General features: G+C 33.3%; 5 protein-coding genes across 7 annotated transcripts; all 5 read right to left on the bottom strand.

The window, feature by feature from the left end:
- Positions 1-743: 743 nt before the first annotated feature.
- LOC126662241 (CBL-interacting protein kinase 2-like) lies at positions 744-3,447 on the bottom strand. The gene is made up of 2 exons (XM_050356150.2): positions 3,284-3,447; positions 744-2,536 (listed from the first exon to the last, which is right to left on the bottom strand). Exon 2 carries the CDS (start codon positions 2,209-2,211, stop codon positions 892-894), a length of 1,320 nt encoding a protein of 439 aa, XP_050212107.1. The 5' UTR covers positions 2,212-2,536; positions 3,284-3,447; the 3' UTR covers positions 744-891.
- Positions 3,448-5,763: 2,316 nt separating this feature from the next.
- Positions 5,764-8,697, bottom strand: LOC126660979 (uroporphyrinogen decarboxylase). The gene is made up of 6 exons (XM_050354712.1): positions 8,448-8,697; positions 8,044-8,165; positions 7,428-7,538; positions 7,017-7,205; positions 6,535-6,660; positions 5,764-6,412 (listed from the first exon to the last, which is right to left on the bottom strand). The coding sequence occupies exons 1-6, from the start codon at positions 8,551-8,553 to the stop codon at positions 5,897-5,899; spliced, it is 1,170 nt and encodes a 389-aa protein (XP_050210669.1). The 5' UTR covers positions 8,554-8,697; the 3' UTR covers positions 5,764-5,896.
- Positions 8,698-9,614: 917 nt separating this feature from the next.
- Positions 9,615-14,590, bottom strand: LOC126661393 (5-amino-6-(5-phospho-D-ribitylamino)uracil phosphatase, chloroplastic). The gene is made up of 11 exons (XM_050355238.2): positions 14,387-14,590; positions 14,160-14,267; positions 14,011-14,079; positions 13,817-13,921; positions 13,278-13,332; positions 12,728-12,801; positions 12,285-12,368; positions 12,060-12,200; positions 11,464-11,529; positions 10,601-10,710; positions 9,615-9,957 (listed from the first exon to the last, which is right to left on the bottom strand). Exons 1-11 carry the CDS (start codon positions 14,495-14,497, stop codon positions 9,789-9,791), a joined length of 1,092 nt encoding a protein of 363 aa, XP_050211195.1. The 5' UTR covers positions 14,498-14,590; the 3' UTR covers positions 9,615-9,788.
- A 598-nt stretch (positions 14,591-15,188) lies between these two features.
- On the bottom strand, positions 15,189-17,468 carry LOC126661066 (uncharacterized). 2 transcript variants are annotated; one of them, XM_050354825.2, is made up of 6 exons: positions 17,270-17,467; positions 17,021-17,188; positions 16,743-16,830; positions 16,380-16,466; positions 15,776-15,885; positions 15,189-15,587 (listed from the first exon to the last, which is right to left on the bottom strand). In XM_050354825.2, exons 1-6 carry the CDS (start codon positions 17,350-17,352, stop codon positions 15,563-15,565), a joined length of 561 nt encoding a protein of 186 aa, XP_050210782.1. In that variant the 5' UTR covers positions 17,353-17,467; the 3' UTR covers positions 15,189-15,562. The 2 variants fall into 2 exon arrangements, with proteins under 2 accessions (XP_050210782.1, XP_050210783.1); XM_050354826.2 differs by lacking the exon at positions 17,021-17,188 and having other exon boundaries at positions 17,270-17,468.
- A 722-nt stretch (positions 17,469-18,190) lies between these two features.
- LOC126661112 (WEB family protein At2g40480) lies at positions 18,191-20,813 on the bottom strand. 2 transcript variants are annotated; one of them, XM_050354899.2, is made up of 3 exons: positions 20,173-20,812; positions 19,509-19,857; positions 18,191-19,388 (listed from the first exon to the last, which is right to left on the bottom strand). In XM_050354899.2, the coding sequence occupies exons 1-3, from the start codon at positions 20,401-20,403 to the stop codon at positions 18,385-18,387; spliced, it is 1,584 nt and encodes a 527-aa protein (XP_050210856.1). In that variant the 5' UTR covers positions 20,404-20,812; the 3' UTR covers positions 18,191-18,384. The 2 variants fall into 2 exon arrangements, with proteins under 2 accessions (XP_050210856.1, XP_050210855.1); XM_050354898.2 differs by having other exon boundaries at positions 18,191-19,857; positions 20,173-20,813.
- Between the last annotated feature and the right edge of the window lie 4,693 nt (positions 20,814-25,506).

Here is a 25,506-nt window from a genome sequence, read left to right as displayed (position 1 = left end):
TGATATTATTTTTCTTTATTTGCTTGGTGGTGATGTGCATGAATCATATTCTACGTGTGTTCTTAACTTTACAACTATATATGATCATGTAATAAAAGAATTATTTAACTTTTTTACTATTCAATTTTTTCATGTATCAAATATGATATTATAAAAAAAATATTTGTTTTAGACTTTATTATCAAACCCGCGCAAAGCGCGGGCATCGACCTAGTTTTTGGTATAAATCCAAATGTTTGTGTCTTTTATAAATTGCGATCAAATTTTCAAAACGCGATCCAGCTTAAAAATATGATTACTATGACGAAAATTCAATCATGTTTGTGGTTTGATCGTAATTGATAAAAGACATAGATGTTTAAATTTAGAAAGTGGGATGCAATATTTTGGATATAATTACGTCAAACCTTTTAAATGGAAATATAATTAAAAAAATTAAAATATGTGATTGCAAATGTTTGGATTTGAAAGATAATTTATTAATTTGGGCTATTTAAAATGAAAAAGGTAGAAATATACCCTTAATATTTATATCCGAAAATAAATAAATCTTTTCTAAACTTTTAATCTCAAATACACCCAAATTCTTTAAAAATGGCTTAAGTATCCCTCTTTCAAAATGGTGTATTTCACAAAGGATACAGTTGAACTGTTTTTAGAACTTCACATGTGAATTTTGTGATTTTGTACTTAAGATCCAAAACTAAAACTTATGTTCTGCATAAATTCTCAAGATCATGCCATTCACAATGACAAAGCTACAAAACTTGTTGATTAAAGAATAAACCAAATACAACATTTTATTATTATGCTAAACCAAACCACACACAGAATCAGAAATGACTATCAAAAGCACAGTTAATGCATAGAATTATTGAATAAAACATCTTACTAGAACGATTCGACGAGTTTTTGCTCGTGTTCTTGCTGCTCCCCTTGCCATACCCAAACGATGTCCTTAAGAGCCGGTCTTAAACCCTCCAATATCTGCAGATATTCAAGTGTGTCACCACCTGATTTTTTCACCTCCACCAAATGAAAAGATGGAGTATATTCGAATATCTCTGCATTTATCGTCAATGCGCCTTTTCTGCCTTCTTCAGAACCCTGCAGTTTCAGCAGCCCTCCGTGCTGCTTCTTTACTTCGAGCCTCAGTTGCCTTGCGCTGTCCTCGAGCTTTGATACGATTGCTGAAGCTGAATGCATTGATGTGAACTTTGTTTCTTGATCTTGGTAGCTTTTGGCAAATAAACCGGATAAGTTAAATCCACTGGACAGTGAGATAATATCAAACGCGTTCAAACTAGTAGGCTTGCCTAAATCCGAACTCAAATTTGTATCAGCAACTAAAGAATAATCCAATTTCTCAGCATCAGTTTTATCCGGGACTGGTTTAGGATTAAAACTTTTTCGGAACCAGGGATTCTCTGTTATTTTTGCAATGGAAATTCTAGTGTTCGGGTTAGGATCAAGCATTTTCCATATAAGCCTGCGCGATTCCTGTGAAAACCAGCTAGGAAATTTGTAATCTGCCCTGGTTATTTTCTTGTACAGCGAAATTAGATTGGCATCATGGAAAGGAAGATACCCGGCCAGCAAAACATATAAGATCACTCCACAAGACCAAATGTCGGCTTTTGCACCGTCGTAGCCTTTTCCACCGATAACTTCAGGAGCAACATATGCAGGAGTTCCACAGGTTGTATGAAGCAAACCATCTCGAGACTTTGACTCAGCAACTGCACTTAATCCGAAATCCGACACCTTTAAAACTCCATTGTCATCAAGTAACAAGTTTTCGGGTTTCAAATCCCGGTGATAGACACCTCTACTATGACAAAAATCAACTGCACTAATTAGCTGTTGAAAATAGTTTCTTGCCACATCTTCTCTCAGCTTTCCTCTAGCTACTTTCTTGAAGAGCTCGCCGCCTTTCGCATATTCTATGACAAAGTAAATCTTCGCTTTCGAGGCCATAACCTCGTAAAGCTGCAACACATTTGGATGCTTAACCATTTTCATAACAGTTATCTCTCTCTTGATCTGATCAATTAGCCCCACCTTCAGAATCTTCTCCTTGTCAATCACCTTAATAGCAACACTCTCGCCATTTTTAAGGCTCCTCGCGTAGTAAACCTTAGCGAAGTTTCCTTGGCCTAACAATCTTCCAAAATCATATCTCTGCATCAACACATTCCCTTTACGCTCCATTTTCAATGTCGAATCCTAACAGATGATACAAAAGTACCTCCTGCTGCTACAAATATCTCTAGTGCGCAATCACTCAGCCGTCAGCAACATTTGTGGATCCTGAATCCATTCGAACCTCAGGTGCACATCTGTCGTGTGCTGAATACCCAACCTCGCAAAGGGTGGATAATGGAAGCAACCGAAATCGCAATTCAGTTTCGCAGAATCCGCAGAAAGAGTTACAAAAGTTCAAGTACATCTTTCAGCATTCCTCAAAGAGTTTTTCTTTCAATGCTGTTTGGAAAGGATGAAACAAAGAGCAGCCAAGAAAACAGCAGAGAAGATTCTGAACATAAAAAATAAGAATGCTATCAGTTTATTGCCAATTATAGAAAGAATTATCTGCACCTAAATCATTCTGCAAAAGGCTAGAGATTGCATCAAAACTGTAGATATTAAGCCTTTTTTTAATGGGTAAATTCTCAAAATGCCATATAGTTTACATAATCATGCCATATAAACAATCAGAAAAAAATGTGAAATTCAAGAATATTTCAATTTTGGAAGATGCACAACAGCAAACTAATAGATATGGTTTAAAAAGACTCCAGGTAGCACGAACGCGGATACGGGAAAACAAGACACTTGGACATGGACATGGGAAAACGGGACGCGGACATGGGGAAACGGGACACTTGAACATTGTGAAACGGTGCTATTTTAAGGTTTCCTATGTACAAAAAAAGTTTTGTGTCCGAAAACGTTTTCGAAATAGTACACCTTGATTTGAATGAAGTGTACGTGAAATCCAAGAACATAAACCAGCTTCAGAATAATTAACCAAACCCCAAAAACAGCAATAAAGAAAACAAAATTATATGCAAAATAACATTAAAAAACCCACATATATATTTTCTTCAATTCAAGATCACACACAAAAAATATTTAAACTTTGCATAACATATCACAAATTTCATATCCCATAATCAAGAACATAACAAAAAGCCTAAACATTTTACATACAAACAACAAATAAAACACATTGAATCCAAGAAACTAACCAAGAACATGAAATGAGAAAATAAGATCTAACCTTTGAAGGGAAAAAAAGATGGCTCAAGGGAGAGAGATGAATGCAAAAAAAGAAATGCAATGATTATTAACGGTTTTATTTGGTCTGAGTTGGCTATTATAAGCATATGGTTATATATAGGAATTAGCAAATTATATTACATGATGAAGCTGGATTTATTTCTGTAATTGCATTGCAATTTGCATGTACCAAATATAAGTTGATGCAATTCGACAACTGACAACCTCAGATGTACAGGTCACTGTTGGGTCCTTATTTTTTTTTGGTACGTTTCAAATTTAAATCGTTCAAAGTTTAAGTCTTAATTTCAATGACGGTCCCTCAACTTTTGTCTTTGGTCTACTATACTCTCTAGACTTTAATTCATTGTTATACTCTCTCTCCACTTTTATTTTGTATATGTTAGAGCTACTCATTCGCTTGGATGAAATGATAAAGAAATATCCGACAACACATCTATAAAAGTTTCGCACATAAATATATGAACAATAGTAGTTCGAATGGATTTACAAAAAAAGCGTCAATTTAACTCTATTTTTATCAAAATTTAAATATACGATTGTTATATGAGTAATACTTGGACCGGAACGTCAAATATATAAACATTTTGACACAAAAAGTGAAAAAAAATATTGGTACTAACATATGCCCATATGATGTTACCGTCGGAGACAATGTTAACACAAAATAAAAATTGAGGGAGATAGTTAGTAATTAAAGTTTAGTGATATAATGAAAGAAAGCAAAAAAATTGAAGGACTGCCAATGAAAATTATTCGATTTTAGAATGTCCAGAAAAAGTATTATTTTTTTATCAAAAAAATATCTTAACAAAGAAAAAGGGAAAAAAATGTTGCCAACCTCAAAAATGGCTAAACCATTTCCCTGTCTAGTGACTTTAGAAGGATGTGGTGAAGGTCATGAGTGGTTCAATAATTATTATTATTGTAACACAATGATACTACTCAATTATTTCTACCATAATTGAAAATGATATTCTTTTTTGATCCTCTCTTTTGTTTTTAATGAGATTTCGATGTTTTTGGTTGGTGAATGATTCTGATTCATTTTAGGTAACCATTAACATGTACAATATTACATTAACAAATTAGAAAATAAGTGCAAAGAATAGGTTTTTTTTGGATGCCCGTCTGGTTTCTAGGATTTCGCCTTAACTAATGGTGGATGAGTCTGTCAGCGGAGATTTTCTGCATTCACAGAACTCGAATCCGAAATCTTACTTAAGCGATATCAAGCCGCTTACCACTTAGACCAACACCATTGATACAAATAATAAGAATGGCTGAATATATAGTTTGACCCCTAAACTTGTACTCTTTTATCCATCCAACCCCTGAACTTAATGTCTCACCTATCGAACCTCTGAACTTGTTAAATAAGCCGATTTGACCCCTGAACTTGATAAATACGTAAACATTAAACCCCTCCGTACATAATTTCTTCGAGAATGTTTTAAGTCATAGGTGGACACGGAAGGGTTCAATGTTTACGTATTTATCAAGTTCAGGGGTCAAATCGGATTATTTAACAAGTTCAGAGGTTCGATAGGTGAAACGTTAAGTTTAGGGGTAAGATGGATAAAAGGGTACAAGTTCAGGGGTCAAACTATATATTAAGCCGAATAAGAATAGGTTCTTTGATTAGAAGAAGAGGGAACAAATCTAATTATCAAACATTTGCTTGCAATGTAAAAGTATTTAACCCTAAAACATTACTCTTATAACATTTTGTATGTGAATAGAATTAACTACCGCCTAACGAATCAAAAGTTTTCCTTTTTCGAAACCGAAGCAAATTTAAATTTTACTTTTTTTCGAAATCAAACAAAATTTACGATGAGGTAAAAAATTTAAACAAAGCCAAGCAAGTCGTGTTTTTTTTTAAATCCTAACTGATAATTTTCACTCCAAAATCAAATCAAACTAAAAAATCAATATTCTTTTGCAATATCAAATTGAACGGGACAATTTTTTTCCCATTCAGCTATTCGGTTTAGTTCAGTTTTTACACATTCTTACCAAAAGTTGTCTAAGGAAGCTAAAAACATTAGAAGCAATCAAATATGATGAGGACAATTATTAATCACACAAGCATATGGGTGGCATATGGTTCTTTTGAAAGAACTAGGCCATCAAGTTGTCTAGATATCAGACATCATAAACCTTCTGGCTGCACTTTTTGTCTTCGAAAAACTCATTTTTGGCCAGAAAATGATTGAATATGAAATTCTCATATTAAAATAAGAAAAATATTTCTTGCACCAAACATTCATTGTTAATTAGAAGTTTCCATAAAAGGTTCATTTTTCCCCTCAAATGAGATGTCATAATATGATTGGAGCATTAATTATATACAAATTGGAGTTGAGGTGACGGGAAATTATCGAACTATTAGAAACTATAGGGATAAAAGGAACCAAAATGTAAAGTTTGAGGGTATTTTTTTTTTCATGCTGCTAATTAAGCTGGAAAGCTGACTTAACATAAGCTAATGAATGTCATGAATATTGAATAGTATCAATTTCAATTGAAGAGTAAAAGGAGCAAACAATACATAAAACTCAGCTAGAGGAAAAATCAAACCAACTCACTTTCAATATCTAATTCCTTTAGCAACCTCAAAAAAATGAGCAACATTCTCTTCTGGTGTCCCTACTACAATTCCATGACCAAGGTTCAATATATGTTTCCCTTTACCAGCTTTCCTCACCACATCATTTATCCGGTTGGTGATAAATTCTTTCGAACCGAAAAGAACGCCTGGATCTACATTTCCTTGAACGGCCATATCGGGTCCTAATCGCCTCCTACCTTCAGCCATATCAACTGTCCAATCTAAGCTAACTACATCTACTCCTGTCAAAGCTAGCCTCTCGAGCAATCCCCCTGATCCGCTTGCGTAAAGGATTAGAGGGAGATTCGGGTGTGTTTTTTTAACAGTATCCACAATCTGCTTCAAGTACGGAAGACTAAACTCTTCAAAATCGACGGGGCTAAGTTCAGTGGCCCATGAGTCGAAGATCTGAACAGCTTGAGCTCCACAGTCGGCTTGATATTGAACGTACTTCGCCATGGAAGTTGCAAATTTCTGAAGCAGCGCATGGAGTACCTGAGAAAAGCGAAAAAAGGACTATGAATATTTGTTTCCACTGAATAGACTGCAATAAAGGTTTGCAGGTGAACATCTAATGGCATGAAAAAAGTTAGTCTATGTTTCTATAAGAATCTCACCTTGGGCTGAGAGAAAGCTAATCTTTTTATTTTTGAGAAGTGCTTTGACGATCCACCTTCAACACAGTATGATGCCAGGGTGAAAGGAGCTCCAACGAAACCAAGCACTGCAGCCTTATTATCTACCTGGAAAAGGGGAGATTTGTGAGCTCATAATGCTATCGGCAGCAAACAGATATTTTACTATTTAGGCTATCGATGGATGTAAGATAGGCCATAGTCAAAGACTTTGAATGATGAATTAGAAATACATTGGATATGGCATCAACGACAAAACTGAATCCCTTCAAACTACTTAGGAATACTCCAGTTTTCCGCTACTTCCTAAAAACCTCAGATTCATCAATTACAATAAATAGACAATAAATGGAGCAGCTGATTGACGGGGGAGGCTTAGTTTATATAAGAGACAGCTGCATAAAATGATTACACAATAACTTGCAAAATTGAAAAAAATTACAAGAGAAACAGACAAAGCGAACCTCTTTTCGCAGGATTGTCAAAGATTCTCCAACGTATGGAACTGACTCCTCGGGAACAAATTCTCTCACTTGATCAACATCTTCAGCGGCGCGTAAAGGATTAAATATAATAGGGCCTTTACCCTTCACAATGTCAAAAGGTATATTCATCCCGGACAGTGGGGTAAGAATGTCTGAGAATAGAATGACCTGTTCCAACAATCAACATGTAGAAACTGAGACGAGACAGCAGACAATTTTAGACTCACAAATTCCATAGTCAGGAGCACAAAATTGTCAATGAATGGTTAATCAACATGAACATGGAAAACTATATTAAATTCACAAAGGACAATACGGAGCTTGCATGCGCCAAAAAAGTTCACAAACAAAACAAAATACTAGATAACTGATTTCCAAAATTTGTCTTACCCCATCTGGCTGGAAAACTTTCCAAGGCTGTAAGGAAATCTCCACCACAAGATCAACATTTTCCGATCTTTCACGAAACGAAGGATACTTCTCACAGATGATTTGGTAACTCTGTCATAAAAAAATACTCAATAAATGAGATACAAACTAAATGAAATATAAAGGCAAAACCAAAATCAAGAAGCTTTCCGGTTTGGTAATAAAAGAAACTGTAAAAGACGGTGACTCAAAATAAACACCTCTAATAGAGCTAATTAAGTAAAGTAGATAACATTCCTTGGAGTTGTATATTAAGGGAAACATACCAGATAGACCTACAATGAATGAAGAATAAATTATCGATATCAGAAGCATATATTTCCTAAACAGCAGTGTGATGCTCATAACGGTTATTTGGACTACGAGATGATACACACATTCAGAAACTAAACACATTCATTTTTTTGTTGGTAAGATTCAACATCAAAAAACACAACGAATATGTATTATAATCAATCTAGTCAAAATCATGCACATTCAATCATCAAAGCAAGCAAAGGCTAAAGAAAAAGGCGGCTTAAAGGCTTCACAAACATATAAAAACAACAATAAGAAAACTGAAGCTTCATAGACCTGCCTTCATATACCTCCCCGCTTGCCTCATAAGCCAAACGGGAGGCCTTTCAACATCTTCTCCTCTAACAGCATTAAGCAATAAGGGTTCAGTTACAGAAGCAGCCTTGGGTTCTGCCACAGTCCCTGGATTCAAAATTTATAAGTATTAGCTATGACACTTAATTGCAGCACTACACTGACCAAATTCATAACACCATTAATTGGAATATATCATAGCTAAAACAAGTCAAAATAACATTAAAAAACTCCAAATTCAACTGTTGGGTAGCAATTAAAAGATGTAAATAACTAGAATTCGACACAAAAAAAGAGAAATTCAGCTCTAAACATATCAAGAATTCAAATTTCAAGAAAAGAAAACATAGAACAAGAAATTAAATAACTTGAATTACAAGAAAGGTTTACCTGGGAGAGAGCAGTGGATAATTGGAGACTTGGATGAATATTTTCTTGGAGAAGAGGAGACAGTAGAAAATGAAGAAATTGAGCTAAAACTACAAATGCAAGACATTAAATTTAAAATTTAAAATGTAACCTTTTGAAATATGGAGTGAAAGATTTAAACTATGAAGTTAAATTTCTTAAAAAGATTTGTGATTCGCATCAGTTCATCTTCTCCTTGCTGTGATTACAATACGGATTGAGATATATAGATAAGAAGGTCAAATGGGGTAATCTCATTCTCTGTTTGCTTTTGCCATCTCAGCAATTCAACTTTTTGGGATAAATTTTACTCAAAATCCCTGAACTTTCATCTATTTCCCATTAAGATCCTTTTATTTTATTTATTAATCATTATTTTTTAATTTTTTTATGCGGCATCGTCCTCCATATTTGGCGAACTTGGAATAGCGATGTATTCAACGTAAACGATGCGGATGGCGTGAATGGCGTTTAAATTTGTAAATAGTAGTATATCTATAGTTTGTTTGTAATAGTGTAGTTCTATCTCTGTTAGAAAAAAAATCTTTTATGTTCGAATGAATATGAGGGGTCATGTTCACTGAATCTACACCATTCATTATAAAATGAATGGTGTAGATTAAAAAAGTTCAATTTTATCACCATTCATTTTGTAATTCTCTATCAAAAATTGCAATTGTACACCTGCGGTAAGTAAAAATCAACGAATATAAAATAATGTACATTAACAATATGTTACCATTACTCTGGTAAATTTACAAACGTAATGTTTGTACCGACGTAAATTTTTTATTTATGATTTTTATATCCTAAATCAATTGCATTATAGGCGTTCAGGTTATCATTCTTTTAGCAAAATTGCGTTAAGGAGTTTTAGTTATACTATTTAAAGTCATGAATTTTATGTTTATAAGTTGAAACAAAAGGATTGTAGTGGAAAAGAGACAAAAGTGCATGGACTATGAGTGAAGATTACCTAAATGCTTTTGTCAATGTTAGAAAAAATAAAATTATACACATGTTTATAGAATATTTGAATTTCACCATGACATATTTTTATATATTTCAATAAATTAGCAAAAGTAAACTAGCATATGATCATGATACATCAATATGATTTGCTTTTTTTATTTTATTTATTTTTTCAACTTTTGAATGAAAAGTATATCTCAATTTATCCACAACAAAGTAACAGCCAACAATCTAATTACCAAAAAATTACATGTATTATCAAATGTCAAAACACTTGACATAAGAGCTGAGAACATCTAATGACTGGATATCAAGATCTAAATTACAGTGAGAATTTAAGGTGAAAAGAAATCAGAAGATAGTATCAATTGTTAGCTTTCTTTTTGAAGGAGATTTCTCTATAATCTGCTTTTCCTTGTCCATAAAGCTACAGCCTTTATTAGCAAATAATCTCCTCAGATTTATCACTGACAGTTCATTGAAGCTACCAACTGCAAGATCAGCTTGCACTAGTTCATACCTGCAAATTTTCCATATTAGTACTATACTTCAATGGCGGCCAATTAGGGGTGTGCAAAAACCGAACCAAACTGAAAAATCTAACAGAATAGACAAATTCTGTTCAGTTTGGTTTGATAATACAAAATTCAGTTCTCGGATTAATTTGGTATTGGACAAACAATTTCAGTTAAGCAATTTCAGTAAAGTTTTAGTACAAACGGAAAGAACCGGTTCGGTTTGGTTTGAAAAATTATAATTATAAATTGCATAATTGTTAGGCATGAATGCAGACCACTAAAACCAATGGTATGAATTTGCATAATTATGGTCAGAGATCTTAAGAAAACAACTCCAACCATCTTGAGCTTTAAACCTTGCAGTTTTCTAGACATCGAGAGTTTATCAACCAGAAAATGTACACAGAAAATTTGTTTTCTCAAGAGACCATATATTATGTCTGAAAATTGATTAGCAGTATGCTGCAGTAAGATTCTGCATCAAATATAATAATGGATGCAAAACTAATGATACTTCAAACCCATCAAGCTTCTTCAATAACCGAAAGAAAAACTAAAATGGCTCTAATGAAGCACTTTTGGCCAGTAAAAGATCATGAATCAACTACTGCCCTAAATATAGTTTAAGTAAATGAGAGGACATACGCAGGATGTGCACCAATCAGTGCCACGGCCATCATAGTACAGTTGTGTGCGGCGGTTATGCCTCTGGGATCATCCTCAAACACCACACATTTGGACGGTTTCCTATCAAGCTGCAAGCAATTAAACAACAATGTCACATTCCTCAAGAAAAACTTTAATTCTATTAAATGTTGAAGACATAAGCCTCATGTACTCATGCATCTCTAACATGGCTCCGTTACAAATACCATCTTTGTTGACCACCAACCCATTTGTCTTTAATCTTTCATCTTCAGCGGTTTCTAGGAATCTTATTTGGCTCGTTTTCGTAAATGTATACCTATCCGTACCTAACTTGGCTCATTTCTGCTTCCTTTCCGAAACAATTTTATAAATTACGATCATTTTTATGCACATACTTATAATGAAAGTTTCTTTCCGTGCTTGATGAATTCTACAGTAGAAGATAGAACTATATTTTACGATAATTCTCTATTATCTTCAGAAAGTTCATTTACAATATGGACAATATCTGCACCTTCTCTCTATTTATAATTCTCATCAAGCCAACTTCAAACCAAAAGATAAATGAGGGAATCAGATTCTAGAAATTAAAATTTCATCTTTGATTGTTGATTGCTTGCACCTCATGGAATGCCATTTTATGGCCCAAATATTGAGATAAATATCTGCTCAAGCTTTGTTTAATAAAATCAGGTATGTTGCTATACTAAGAGTCCATAGCTAAAAGTTTTAAACTAAGCTAATGATTTGTTCCAGGAAAAAGAAAAAGAACCATGAACAGAAGATTAAAAGATAAGCTTGAGTGCAGGATGACATGAAATAAATCATTAATCATCTTAAAGCATTTTTGAAATCTACACCTTGAGAGCTGCTGACAGAAATCTATGCGCTGTCGACTCCATGCCATCTTCTTCAGCTACGACTGCCTGAAATGATGGATAGATAACTCATTACTATCGGCTCCAGAACCACCAGAATGTGGACAGTAACTGAATTATAAACAACAATAACAAAAAGTTGGAAATACTAAAAGATGCTGTCCAATCTTATCTAATGATGCACAAGACCACCGAATCAGAAAACGAGAAAACATAAATCTCCCCATGTATTTGTACTGATTCGTATGTACTTGTTCAGCCAAAATATTAGTTTAACAGTCACAAGTATATGTTACATGTACAGCATAAGACCGCCATCCATAACTGGATAAAAGGTAGCAAATTTATGGAGCATATGAGAAATAGACAGGGTGATATACTGATACATGATGATACTTTTAAGGTTGTCAGATGGAAAGCAGAGTATTATCAGCACATGAATGTGAGGAAATAACTAGAATATAAATATGGGCACAAAGCACATGAAATCACAGATTCTCTATCCACCATAGTACAAGCTCTGTGACTATCAGTTCTCCCTTCTCACCAAAAAAGTGTGTAAAAGAACAATCATCTACCTGAAAGTATTTCTTGAGCCCCATCCGCTCCAGGACTTCCACCATGTTTACCCGGTCTAGACTTGAGACAACAGCACAAGGAATGCGAGCTCTAGCTACAGCATCTAGCCACTCTTTTAGACCCTCCGTGGGTTCTCTAAGCTGAATGAATCATTGAATAACAATGTCATTTTTCAACCCAAGAGACAATAATAAAAGCAACAAAGCCAGTAGAAGGGATCTCACCCTAAGTAGATGTTCATAATATAGCTGTGATAGCTTCAACTTCAATCGATTCACATCACTTTCTGATGTCTCCCAACGTAACACCTGAATTGGAATTTAAAAGCTTAGTTTCCACTTCTAAGAAGATGTTTATAAGTTAATTGCATAGTTCATCCCACCATTACCAAGAATGAAAAGAAGATAAATGGTCTCAACTGCTGATAACTCAATATTCCTCCTAGCTACCTTTTTTAGAAACTCAAAATTTTAATGCAAGGACACATCAAAGACTCATTTTTTATCTTGCTTTTTAATTCTATGCAATCAGCGAGAGCTTAAGGTAAATAACTCCACCTAAATAAAAAAGAACCATATCTAATCAACTCAGTTTTGAACTTTTGTATTCAATAATTTACCGTATGTAAAGGAAAAAAGTATGTATCTACAAGACTAAAGTATCAAACCTTATGCAATACATGATCAGCACCTGCATATAGCATCTGCCTTCGTACATGTCCATCTTCAGGAATTTCTTTTCCTACGCACAAGAGCCAAACCATACGCACAAGTCACTAAGCTTTAAGAAGAAAACTATCTAATTGAATCCCTAGACAGTCAAAATAAAATCAATTTGATACCATAAAATGACCAATTAGATTCTCAAAGACAATAAGAGAATTTTGTGCAATCCATTTCATGTTTAGTTCCTTGAAGGGAGAAATAAGTGATCAAAATTTGCACAAAATCTTGCTGCTTGCAGTTCCAAAATCTAAAAAGGACTTGATAATAAAAAGGGAAGTCACAAGAGAACGGCTTGAGAAATATGAGAGCTGTTTTAATTCCACAATTTCACTAAAATTGATTCTTGCTCCTCGTTGCTTGTGCATAAATTAACATACAAGTAAAACAGAAGCTCAGAATATCAATGAACTACTGATGCTTGAAATGTTCATCATGAAAAGGCTAAGAGGTAAAAAAAGATAAACTATAGGAGAAAGAAAGATCTTTACATACCTTCTTCAGATGCAAGTTGCTTCCACGCATTCAACTTCATAGATCGGGTATCTGCCTAAAAGAAATTGTGTATAAAATTAAATGGCATAAGAATGTGTCCCCAAATGTGAAATCAATTTGCAGTTTATTTTCCTTACATAAAAAAATGTCAATAACAATCGTATTCTCTTGAAGTTACATGAGCTTAAAATCTTCACTCAATTATCAAAAAGTAAAAAGACTGATTAAACCCTCTAAGTTTTATAACTCACACTTTAGATAATAAAATGAATACAAAAGGCTAGCGCACACATAACGCCTAAACAGCTTTAAGATACGCATTATTTTTAAAGCGAAAATTGCAATTTAAGCATTTTCTGAGCAGTAGATTAAAACTTTAGAGCATCAAGTAAGTCAACTTTATTGGTTTCCAAGAGTATCAATCTACAGAATACGGTAGCTAAAGTCATATTCTTTTATTATGTTCCTCCTTTTATTGCTATAGCATCACATTAACTATTAAAACCGAGAAGAGCAGAGCCAAAGGTATAAGAATTTACCACAACATTATCCCATGAGAAAATAAGACCGTATGCTTCATCGGGTTTCATAGCATAACGTATGCGGTGAAGAAAACCTTCTTGCAATCTATCATTCAAAAAATCCTATTTCCAAACACAAACAAGTCCAATAATTAACTCACCTGTGCTACTTCAAAACTACAAACTAAATATAAAAATTGAAAATCACTCACCACATCAACTTTCAAAGGACCGTCTTGTCTAAAAGTCTCAAAACCTTCTCCATATTCAGCTCCAATTGCCTGACAACAAAGCACAAACAACTCATCAAAAAATCAATACCATAGAGTTCATAAACCCACAAATTAACCAAATTTAATACCTCTTGCATGAAAAGCTTGTTGGGTATGATAGGCAATCCATTAAAAGACTCATTCTCATTAAACCCACAAGCGTTTCTGATCAATAAACGATTCCTAACCTTTAATTTCTGCAAAAAAGAATCAAAAAAACACAAAACCTTGAAATGAAAACATAAAAAATCAAGAAAATTCAAGAATCTTGAAATGAAAACGTAAAAAAATCAAAAATCTTGAAATGAAAACAGACCGAGAATTTGAGGTTGGAAGGGATTAGAGAGTGAGAAGAAGCAGTAGAAGGGGATAACAAAAGAGGAGAAGAGGGTTTAAAATTGGTGTAAGAAGTGAAACTGGACTCCATTAATTTTTTTTATATGTTCAAAAATGAGAAAAACCAGACTCCATAACCAAGTTTTTTTTCTTGTTTCGTTTGTTGGATAGATAGAGAAATGCAATTTGAAATGCATTTTAGCCCTTTTATTTATTTACTTATTAACTTATTAAATTTTTCATTTTGAAAAATAAATCAAATGTCACGTGAATCGTCTTCTACTAAAATAGTGTCCAAGTCTTTCAATATATTTAAATACACAAATTTTAGCTCTTTTATTAAATGTATTATGATTTTGAATTTTACCATACATTATTATTGTTTTGATTATTATCAAATATATTCAAAATCTGTTTGAAGTCGGTATGACGTGACATTGTACGTCTGAGAAAACTAATCATATGGGGCATACATATATAATAACAAGCGCCAACAATCCCGAATAAGTTATAAATATATTTAACAAAATATCGAAAAGACGATAATATATATGTTAACACATTGTGAATTCTAGATTCCAGACATTTCGAGAATGCAGTCTTGAAACTTCTTGCTAGTGCTACCGCCATTGTAATAATCTTGTGGTATTGCAAGTAGAGGTGTATAAAAACCAAATCAAAACCGATAAATTTGATTTGATATTATAATAAGTTTTAACTTTCCAATTTGGTTATGTTTTGGATGTTAATAAGATATAATTAAGTTTTAATGCAAACCGAAGTAAAATAACCGAATTTTTTAATTCGACCAAACCAGAAAAGGAGAAGCTCATTTGATCATTGAACATTCTGCAGCCCAAGGGAAATAGTTGGAGAGCACAAAATTATACACAAAATGCTTCATGTTCAACTGTCAAATTCCCTGTCTATCTCAATTCTCAACTAACAAATCTTGAGCAGACCCACAAAATGTGAAACCTTTCCATTTCTAGGAAAGAAAAACATAAATACCTACACTGCTTTTCTGTTAGAAACTAAATTCCTAGTCTTGCTTTACAATTAGCCAAATAACTTGCCTCCCTAGAGTGTGGAAGATAATAGCAAAATTCTCCAACTGTCATCCAAATTACAATCTTTGACATAGTCAGGAGCTGTATCAAATCCAAGGTTGCAACATGTCCCTGCAGTGTCAAGTCGAGATATGAAAACACAAATCTAGTTATGTTGTACTATGTAGCTCGGAAACGGAAACGCTGAAACTCTATCCATTTACAAGAAAAGATTACATATAAAAAGTTATAGAGTTTCAGCAGTGTTTCTAGATACGTAAATGGAATGTTGAAATGAAAAATTCGAAAAGTTTACGTGCCAGGTGTTTAGGCTTTCGAATTCTCTAAAAGTGTCATATCTAAAATGTAGAGATAGACAGTCCGGATCAAACTTCCCAACTATTGCTGAATCTGCCTCATCATCATCCACCTACACACCATATTCAACATAATATCATGAACTGAACATGTTTTGCAATTGTAAGCACATGAATTTGAAGTTTAAGTTCCATAAAGCAACAAAAAGGCGTGGATATATACTATTTAGAGATATGAACATCAGAGAATAAATCCATAAAACCTGAACTATTGCATAGAAGCTATGTAGCATGGACACGAATACAAAAACCGGGATACTTGGATATTGACAAGGCAACACAGTGTTATTTTAAGGTTGCTTATGTTAAAAATGAAGTTTTGTTTCTAAAATGTCAAGTTTCCAATACATTTCTAAAGCGGGAAACGTTAATTGAATGAGTGTCCGAGCTACTTAGCATAGAAGTGGTAGTAATATAGATGGCACAAGCATACTATTAGGAAATTTCGTCTAATCATCATGTATTTTCTAAGTAAGTTTACTATTCTTCTTACAAGCAATTTTGAAGATTCCATAAAAGGAGGACCTGAAGCAGCCAAATCAATTACCTCTGAGGAATAATCAATCTCTTGAAACAATCTTTCAACATAAGCTGAATTCACCTCTTCAGCTTTGATAGCATATGGCTTCCTCTCCTAAGACACAAAAATCAAAAAGCACATCAACATACACCAAAATAACAAGTAAGATAGAGTTAACATTAACTTTTTCATGCTCATAATCCATGTTGCACGGAAACTCGTCGAGTACATTTCAGCGTTTCCTTTCCATTTATGAAAAGGCTTCTAAAACTCAAAAACATCACATTTATAATATATTCTTGTAAAAAAGTGCCATTTCCTCGTTTTTCTTTTCGGCATTTCCATTTCCATGCAACATAGCTCGTAATAATAACCCTCACTCATTATTACCTTGTTTGACATCTTCCTCCAAGTCTCGAACCCGTTTCGATCAATTTCAATCTGTTTTCCTTTCTTGCATGTACTCCTAAATTCTTCCCTATACAAAACCCCATCAAACAATCAAATTTTTCACTAAATTACCAATTAATTGAACTACTTTAGCAGTAAAATACAATCAACTGATCACTGAAAATTTCTTCCTATTTCATCACTTATAGAAAAAAATCAAAAATACAAAACTTCCATTAAAAATATAAACTTTTTACAAGAAAATTAGAAAAACATACATGAAAATGCTAAAACCTGATCTGGGTTGGTCCCTGTAATTTTCTCCAACAATTTTCTGATTACCATTAACACCTTTAAATCTCTTAACAATCTTTAGATTGGTTTGATCACCTTGACATGCATGCATATCAGCCAGAGCAATTACCACCAAAACGCCACACTCATCACTACAAAACATTCTTAATTAATTAGACTCTGAACATATCAAAATTAAAAACTCAGAACAATACTAAAAACTGAGTGATTACCATTTCTGAAAGGCGCTTCCATCATTGCCACGACGGATTGTATCTGCATATACCCTTTTGCGGGTTCTTACAGGATTTCCCATTAATGGGTTGATTCTTTAAGCTCTGTACTGCAATCTCTTCAAAAAAATGAAGAAAAAACGCAAAAATAAAAAAAATAATACATTGGGCGGGAGAGAATACATAAAGGTGAAATTATTAAAAAGCATGTAAACTTTCCCGCGGTTATAAAAAAAATGGCCTAAATTCAGGAAGACAAGTAGTGATACATAGACCAACCACAGCTTGACACTTAAGACTTACATGGCATACGTGTCATCGTTTTTTTATAATTAGGGAGAGCCCACAACCTGGCAGATTGTTGTCTAGCGTATATAACATTTGAGTTATAATTCATTGGTTACGTGTCATCGTTTTAGTTGTGTATGACAGTATGAGATTAGGCTCTAATGACGAACATGTCTCCGTACAAAGCATGTTTGTTTGTGTACATGTCAATAAAATTTTCTGGAGATTCATTCTATTATAAAGATGTTTCGGATATAAAATTACATTAATATTTTTTTGCTGCATCCGCGTTCAAATGTTCTGTTTTTATGTGTCCGTGCAACCTAGATTGTTTTTGAAGGATAATTGGCTAATTGCATACTAATGTGATGACTTATGCATTTTTAGAAAAATAGTAAAAAAAGTAAAAGAATTGAGGTAATATGAATACATATCTAAACTATTCTTAGACTTTTATTTAATAACTTGATTTAAACATGTTTATATTCTTCAATGTTTACTATAGTCTAATTCGATTAAAAACGGGCAAAGAAATGAAAATCAGCCGCTGACGGTATATAAAGACGCCCACAACTATTACGGAATGAGAATATCAATTACATCAAATAATCTTTTATTAAAGCAATCACTTCATAAACCAAGAAATTAATTGCTGAAATACATTAGAACATAGAAACCAAAGGCCAAGCCAATATATCTTTACAAAAAATAGTATCTAAACAAAACCTCAAGACCATAAACAATATTACTATAATAACTCAATATCAATCCAATGAAAACAAAGAAAAAGAAAATACTACTACACAGCCATGATTATACATTATACATTAGTGCATCACATTATTGAAATCTTGCATCTTTTTCTTACTAGGTTTTGTCATAGGCAATGATATGTGAATGAACCCGAACTTTCTCCTATGTGCAAACCATTGTTTCTGATCACCACTTCCGTCTTTCTCTGCTCTCGGATGAAACGTTAGATCCTCTCGAAGTTCGTGTAGCATTTGACTCAATGCTACCTTCTGTCGTTCTACGCGCACTTCTGCTGGTCTTTCCGTTGCATATTCTTCCGACAAAACTTGCTTTTTACTTAGTACATCCCGCATGGAAACTGTCGATCTTAAAACAGGCTTTGGATCATCACTCACTAGATTTGATTCCTTCATTTCATTAAATCGAAATGGAGAATCTTGACCGTTATTCGATTGATGCAAATGAAAATTGCTGAACCGAGTAGCATAGTATGCTGCTTGCTCGTCCTGATTATTCTCTGGTATCCATTTCCGAATAGCTTCTTCAGCAGCTGATTGCTTTCGATTTGCCATTTCGATTTTGTTTAATGCTTCTTCCAAGGCTTGTTTACTTTGTTTAACTTCTTCCGCTGCTTCCCTCAATTTCCCCAAAATAGACATCTTAGTGATATCTTCGCGTTTTTGTAGCCGGGCAGCCTCTACTTTCTTGGCAATCCCCTCAGCCTTTTGTGCTGTAGGGGTAAGTGGAGTTCGTGCATCAAATGAAGCTACTTTATCCGGCTCTGGAAGTACAAAACCCGACAAGGTTTCATTTCCTGATAGTGCCTTGATTTCGGCTATTGCAACAGCTTCTGCTGCTCTTGCAGCTTCCTCCATTTTTTTAGCTGCAAGCAATCTCAATTCAGCAGTCTTTATGTTAGACTTAGTTTGTTCATTTGCCAACATTGCTTTTGAAACTTCCGCCTTTTCAGCGGCAGCCATTTTCTTTAACTGCTCAGCCTTGTAATCAGTCACTGCATTCTCAGAAATATGCTGCTTCACTCTCGCTTGTTTGAGCTCCTCCTCCAGAGACAACACCCCTGCAAATTTCGACGTTAGCCTCACTCGCATTTTCTGAAGAAACGTTTTCTCTTTCCTCATTTTCCTATTCAAAGACTCAACGGAAGTTTGAATCACTCCAAGATCATTAATAGTTTTACCGAGGTTCAATTTCGCTTGCTTCAATTCCATCAAAATCATGTCAGGAGAAGACGAAGGACAGGGGCTCAAACTTCCTATCCTCTGCTCTCGGACTCGATTGCTGACATGAATGCTATAGTTTTCCTTGTTCATTTCTTTGATAATAGCAGGACTCGACGTATTCTCATCCGGGATCGCCATGCATCTTAGCGCCTCTTTCTGTAGCTGCAGCTTTAACTCTTCAACGATTCTTTTCGTTGTTCCGAGCTCTTCAAGAACATCTAGTGCCTCTAATTCTTTCACAATGAGATCTTTCTCTAATTCTGCTGCCTGTTCCTCCACTTTCTTTATATCAATCTCCTCAAAGACCTGTGGACACAACAATGCTCATACTGATCAAAACAAATTCATAACAGAATCAGCATATATTTAATTACATTAGAATCAAGATCATGTCATATATTCAAATTAATATCCCAATATTAGTATATGAAATCTCAATAACTCCACATAAATGGGACAAAAACAAAAACATTTACCAAATTTTATTTTGATAATTTATTGCCACCAACTCTACCTAAGCTAAAGATCAAAACTTTACATCACTCACTCACTACAAATCTTAATTCTACAACAGAATCAACAAAAAATAAAATCAAACCAACCAACCAACCAAATGCATACCTTGTAATAAGGCATCCAAGACCCGCTTCCACCAAAACGGGTCACAGCCTCCTTAACCGACTCAAAAGGAGCTGACGTGTCAATCTCACCTCTCAATCCCACTGTCCTGCTTCCCTGATTAGCCACATTCTGTTGATCACAAATCCCAAACCTCCCCAGTCCTATATCAGGCCGGACTTCTCTAATTCCGGGCGTACCCGGAACCGGTTCAGTAACTAAATCCGGATCCATAAGAAAAAGATCCAAAATATAAAAGAATGGAGTCAGTGAATGGTTTGGGAAATGGGTTTATAAAGGGTCAAAATATAAAAGTGAAAATTCATAATTTTTGTTGGAATGATGGTGGAGGTGGTCCGAGTTGGTGACTCGGACCACAAAAAGGAGCGAGTCAATCCGAGTCCGCATTCCACTGAGTTATTACATTGTTGACCGTAATTTGCGGTTGTGATAAAAGTAAAGTGAAAAGGGGACGGTATGATTGAATTGTTGGTGAGGAAAAAGTAAAGTGAGAATTGAAATGTGCCATTGATTAGGGTTTTGCATGCAGAAAGAAATAAAGAATGAAAAAGATGACTCAGTCTGTCTGTCTAAATTTGTTATGTTGGTTCTTAATTTAATTTTTATTCAGGTGGAGCTATATTCTCCTTTAATTGGAAATTTTTAATTTTCTGCAGAGATTTCTAATTCCATATAATGAATTGAATTCGATCCCATCATTCATTAAATAATGCCATATTAATCCTTAAAAAATAAATAATGTCATATTTTTGATAAATTATCATTAACGGTAAAATCGACTACAAAATTCTCAAATCCAGCCACAATACCAGGCTAAATAATTATAACAAAACAAGCAGTGGCGGACCACTTGAGACTTAAGAGGGGCATTTGCCCCTCTTATTTTTTTAAATATACAAAATTTCTAAGTAATTTTTTCTTAAAACATGTCATGTTATATAGAAAAATAGTAAACACATTGACTCCTTTAATTTAAAAAAAAAAATTACATTTTGTTTATTATAAATAAAATGTTAAATTTTGCCCCTTTTAGTTTCGATTTCTGGCTAAACCCCTGAAAACAAGAGCATTTCATCTACTAAATGAGCCATGCAAAAACGAACTATTACATCAGAACTAAATCAGGGTACAATTGAAAGTTTTTCTATAGCAGGATGCAGTTGAAAAAAGTTTCAAGATAGATGGTTTTAATTTTGCCAAAATTATATGATAAAAATTATTTAATTAAAAAAAAGCAAAAATTGCAAAGGTGGGAGGTGATTTTGGCCAAAAAATGACCAAAATCGTGTCCCTAGCGGAAGTGGCGCTCGTTTGTTGTTGGTTGTGGTGAGGAAAACAGAAGAGAGGAGCGGGACAACCCGGGTTAGTAGTCCACTCAGGAATCACATGCATTATTATAATTTTTTTAATTTATTAGAAAAATCATTTGGATTAACAAAAAATTATGAGTAGGTCTCTAGTTGAAAATTTCATATAAATAGTTTCTAGTTTAGTTTATATGTAATGAGGCCTTGATTGCCTATGAGTATGTATGAAATCATCTACATAAATTAGTAAAGCATTATAAGAACTTCCGGTTTGCTTTGTACAAAAGGATGAATCTGATTTCACTTGTGTAAATCCTTAAAAAATAAGAGCATTATTGAGTTTCTTATTCCATTGCATGCTTGCATGTTTCAATCCATAAAAATTTTGCGAGTTTGCAAACAATATTTAATTTTGAACACTAGAAACTGGGAGGTATGATCATGTATATTTCTTCGTGTAAATCTTTATGAAGAAACGTGTTGTTTATGTCCAATTGCTGTAAAAACCAGTTGTTATAAGTTGCAATAGTTAAAAAAACACCTATTGCTATTATTTTAGCTACAAATGAGAAAGCATCTATATAATCAGATATCATTTTATTGAGTATAATTCTTAGTTAGGTTACTTCTTAGTTATTAACCTAACTTTGTACCTTTCTATTGATCCATCATTGTTATATTTAATTTTATAAATCTATCTAAAAGGTACTTTACCATTTGACAAATATGTTAAAATTCAAGTGTTATTTTAGTTTAAAGCATCAATTTCTTATTTCGTGGCTTTCTATAAACAAGTATACTTAACAACCTCATTATAAATTTTAGGCTCTGTATTTGAAGGCTATTAATGGCACTTCAATATAGGGCACCTTTATCGCTAAACCTCCTAAATTTTAAAATCGGTCGCTAAACTCTTTAAACTTTATCTAATGATCAATTAAACTTCTTTTGCCATAAATTGACCAAAATACTTTTAAAATCAATAAGAAAAAAAAATCAAACCAACTCATCTAACCAACCAAATATGAATTCATCCATCTAACCAATCAAATTTAAAATCACTCATCCAACCAAATCAAATCTAAAGTCACCCATCCAACCAAACCAAACTTAAAATCACTCATTCAATCAAATCAAACATAGATTCACTCATCTAACCAAATCAAACCTAAATCATTCAACTAAATAAAACTACTCACCCGAAAACCGCCATCCACCACAGTCATCTTTTTTCCGTCCACCACCACCATCCATCTCCAAAAAAAAAATCCGTCTAAAATTAAACAAATAATTAAAATATTTTTTTATATTTTAAATAATAATTTATTTAAAAAAAAAAAATTTACTATTTTTTCAGGCGAGGTTCATTTGGTTCGCCTGAAAACAAAACTCGCCTGAGAAGACAAACGTAAAACAAAAGTTATATTTTTTTAAAAATTAATTTAAATTATTTATTTAATTTTTGGTCGGAATTTTTTGGCCGGCGATGGCCGGAAATATTGGCGGCAGTGGGTGGCCTTTCCGGTTGAGTGGTTTGATTTAATTGGATGAAGTGGTGATTTAAGTTTGATTTGGTTGGATGGATTGGTTATGTTTGATTTGATTGGATAAGTGATTTTAAATTTAGTTATGTTTGATTTGGTTGGATGGGTGAATTTAGGTTTGGTTATGTTGAGTTGGTTTGAATTTTTTTATTTGTATTAGGGGTATTTTGGGTATTTTTGAGAAAAAAAATGAGGGTACGGGCAGTTTTTTGGGGGCGTTTTTGTGATAAAAGGGGTTTAGTTGATTATTAGGTAAAATTTAGAGAATTTGGCGGCTGATTTTAAAATTTAGGGAGTTTAGTGATAGAGGATCCTAAATTGGAGTGTCATGGCTGATTAATAGTCGTATTTAACAAAATTTTATGATGCATGCTAAATGTATCATATGAAAACACTTAAGAAAATAAATGAGTTGTTGTGTGTGACTTTTTAACTTATAACATGAAATTTAAGTAGTTTATAGATGTAATCTTTTAGAAAAAGTGGTTCAAGAATAATTGTTGAACTATGTCTTTTTAAGTTTCTTTAATTTTAACTTTAACAATTATTTAAGAAGTTTTAATCTTGTTTAGTTGTGTGTAGTTACATCCTAAAACACTCAAGGTATAATTCGGAGATTTCTAGCGAAAATCAAAATGCTAATTTTCCTGAGAAATGGAAGTTTTTTTGCAGGTCGAATTAGGATAGGTCGCGGACGTGAGTCTTGGATCACAGGCGTGACTCAAGCTTGTCTCGTGCGCGACCTAGGGTTTTCATAACCCTTGTTCTTGGCTCGTAAGTTATAGGTGCAACCTCTAAGAGTCACGTGGAGCTACATTCTTTGGTAATTTCATTTTTTTAATTTTCTATAGAGAATTCTAATTTGATGTGATTTGATCCAATCATTCATTATATATATATATATATATATATATATATATCATTAATTAAATATATAATGTTATATTAATAAAATCAAAATAGTGTCTCCCTTTATTTCAAAATTGACGGGCTTTAGTATACTTTTTCAATCACTAGTGCTGTTTTATGTGTTTCACACGTGACTAGTAGTGTGACTTGTCAAATAATAATAAAAATATTTACTGGAAAAATTATATTTATATTTAATTAATAATTATTGGAATAACAATTGATTAAAATTGTTTATCTTATTTATAGAAATATAAATATAAAACATTAAATAACAATTAAAACAATATAGCTGGAATAACTGCAAAAGTCCAAGGCCGGGGCCCACACCCAAACTCTATAACCAAATAGCCCACAATTTCCCCAACCGAGACGAGGAAATGTCAACATTTTATCTCGGCCCAACTTTAATAATAGCCGAGATTACACATGCTGCTGGATGAAATCCTCAGTCTGAGATAACACTTGAACGAGACAATTATTCTCGGCACTGCGCATACACGCGAATCTTTTAACACCAAAGATCACCTAATAATAAAAACATATGACGAGAACATTATGACACAATACCCTCGTGTGTCTCGCAAAAGGCAAAAAGAATAATCAAATTTGCCATGTCATCACATATCTTGAATGATGCTCGATGTGTCATTGGAGCTCGACGAGTAGAAGTTGTTGCAAGACCAGTGCTACTTGAAAAAACCACAAAACAAAGCTGACGAGAAGACTCTCGAAATGAAATTTCAACAGACTCCATCAATTTGACCCAAAAATTTGGCATGGATGGCTAACGATTGTTTTCAAATCATCTAGCAATAACAACTCGTTCTCTATGAAACGATGTCTCCATTTTTAACTAACTCTCCGGACATCCTTAATACTAGCTCGCTTTTAATTCGAAAGATTGAAAAGTTTAGAAAATAAGAGAGTAGTTAGACCATTCTCTATCCAATTGTCATTACAAAGAGATATAAATTCACCATCACCATATACTTAAAATTTTCAATAAAACATTGGAATATTGTTTATTACTATATTTTTACTAGATTAATATTATATCCGGTGCCATCTCTATTTTGAAGACATGATGGAAATTTCTTAACTATGGAAGTTAGATGGATTCACTCCCATGTGGACAAGTATCAATTAAAGAGATTGATAATGATTATTGTTTACATTGTATGCATTTATAATTGCTCATGATTATGTTAATCCTTAAAAACGACTGTTTCACCAGAAATATTTTGCACTAAAACTTTCTATATATTGGATGGTTGATGATAATACCTAACATCTATGGCTCATTCATTATAGATTTTCTGAGCTCTAATTACCGATTAAATAATTTCAATTAATATTTCTAAAATATTACATTCATCAAACAAAATATTTCTAAAATATCTTATATATGTATATAAAAATAAATAAATGAAATTGTTCAACTACATTAATGTTTCTTTTTTTTAGTTTTTGATAAATTACATACAAAATATGATAAAATTGACAAACATCTTCAATGAATATTTGATCATATAATTTAATTTTTATGATGAATT

Source organism: Mercurialis annua, linkage group LG8, assembly GCF_937616625.2.
Source record: "Mercurialis annua linkage group LG8, ddMerAnnu1.2, whole genome shotgun sequence".
Taxonomy (NCBI): domain Eukaryota; kingdom Viridiplantae; phylum Streptophyta; class Magnoliopsida; order Malpighiales; family Euphorbiaceae; genus Mercurialis; species Mercurialis annua.
Note: the sequence above shows the minus strand (reverse complement) of the source record. Positions and strands in the feature narration are given on the sequence as shown.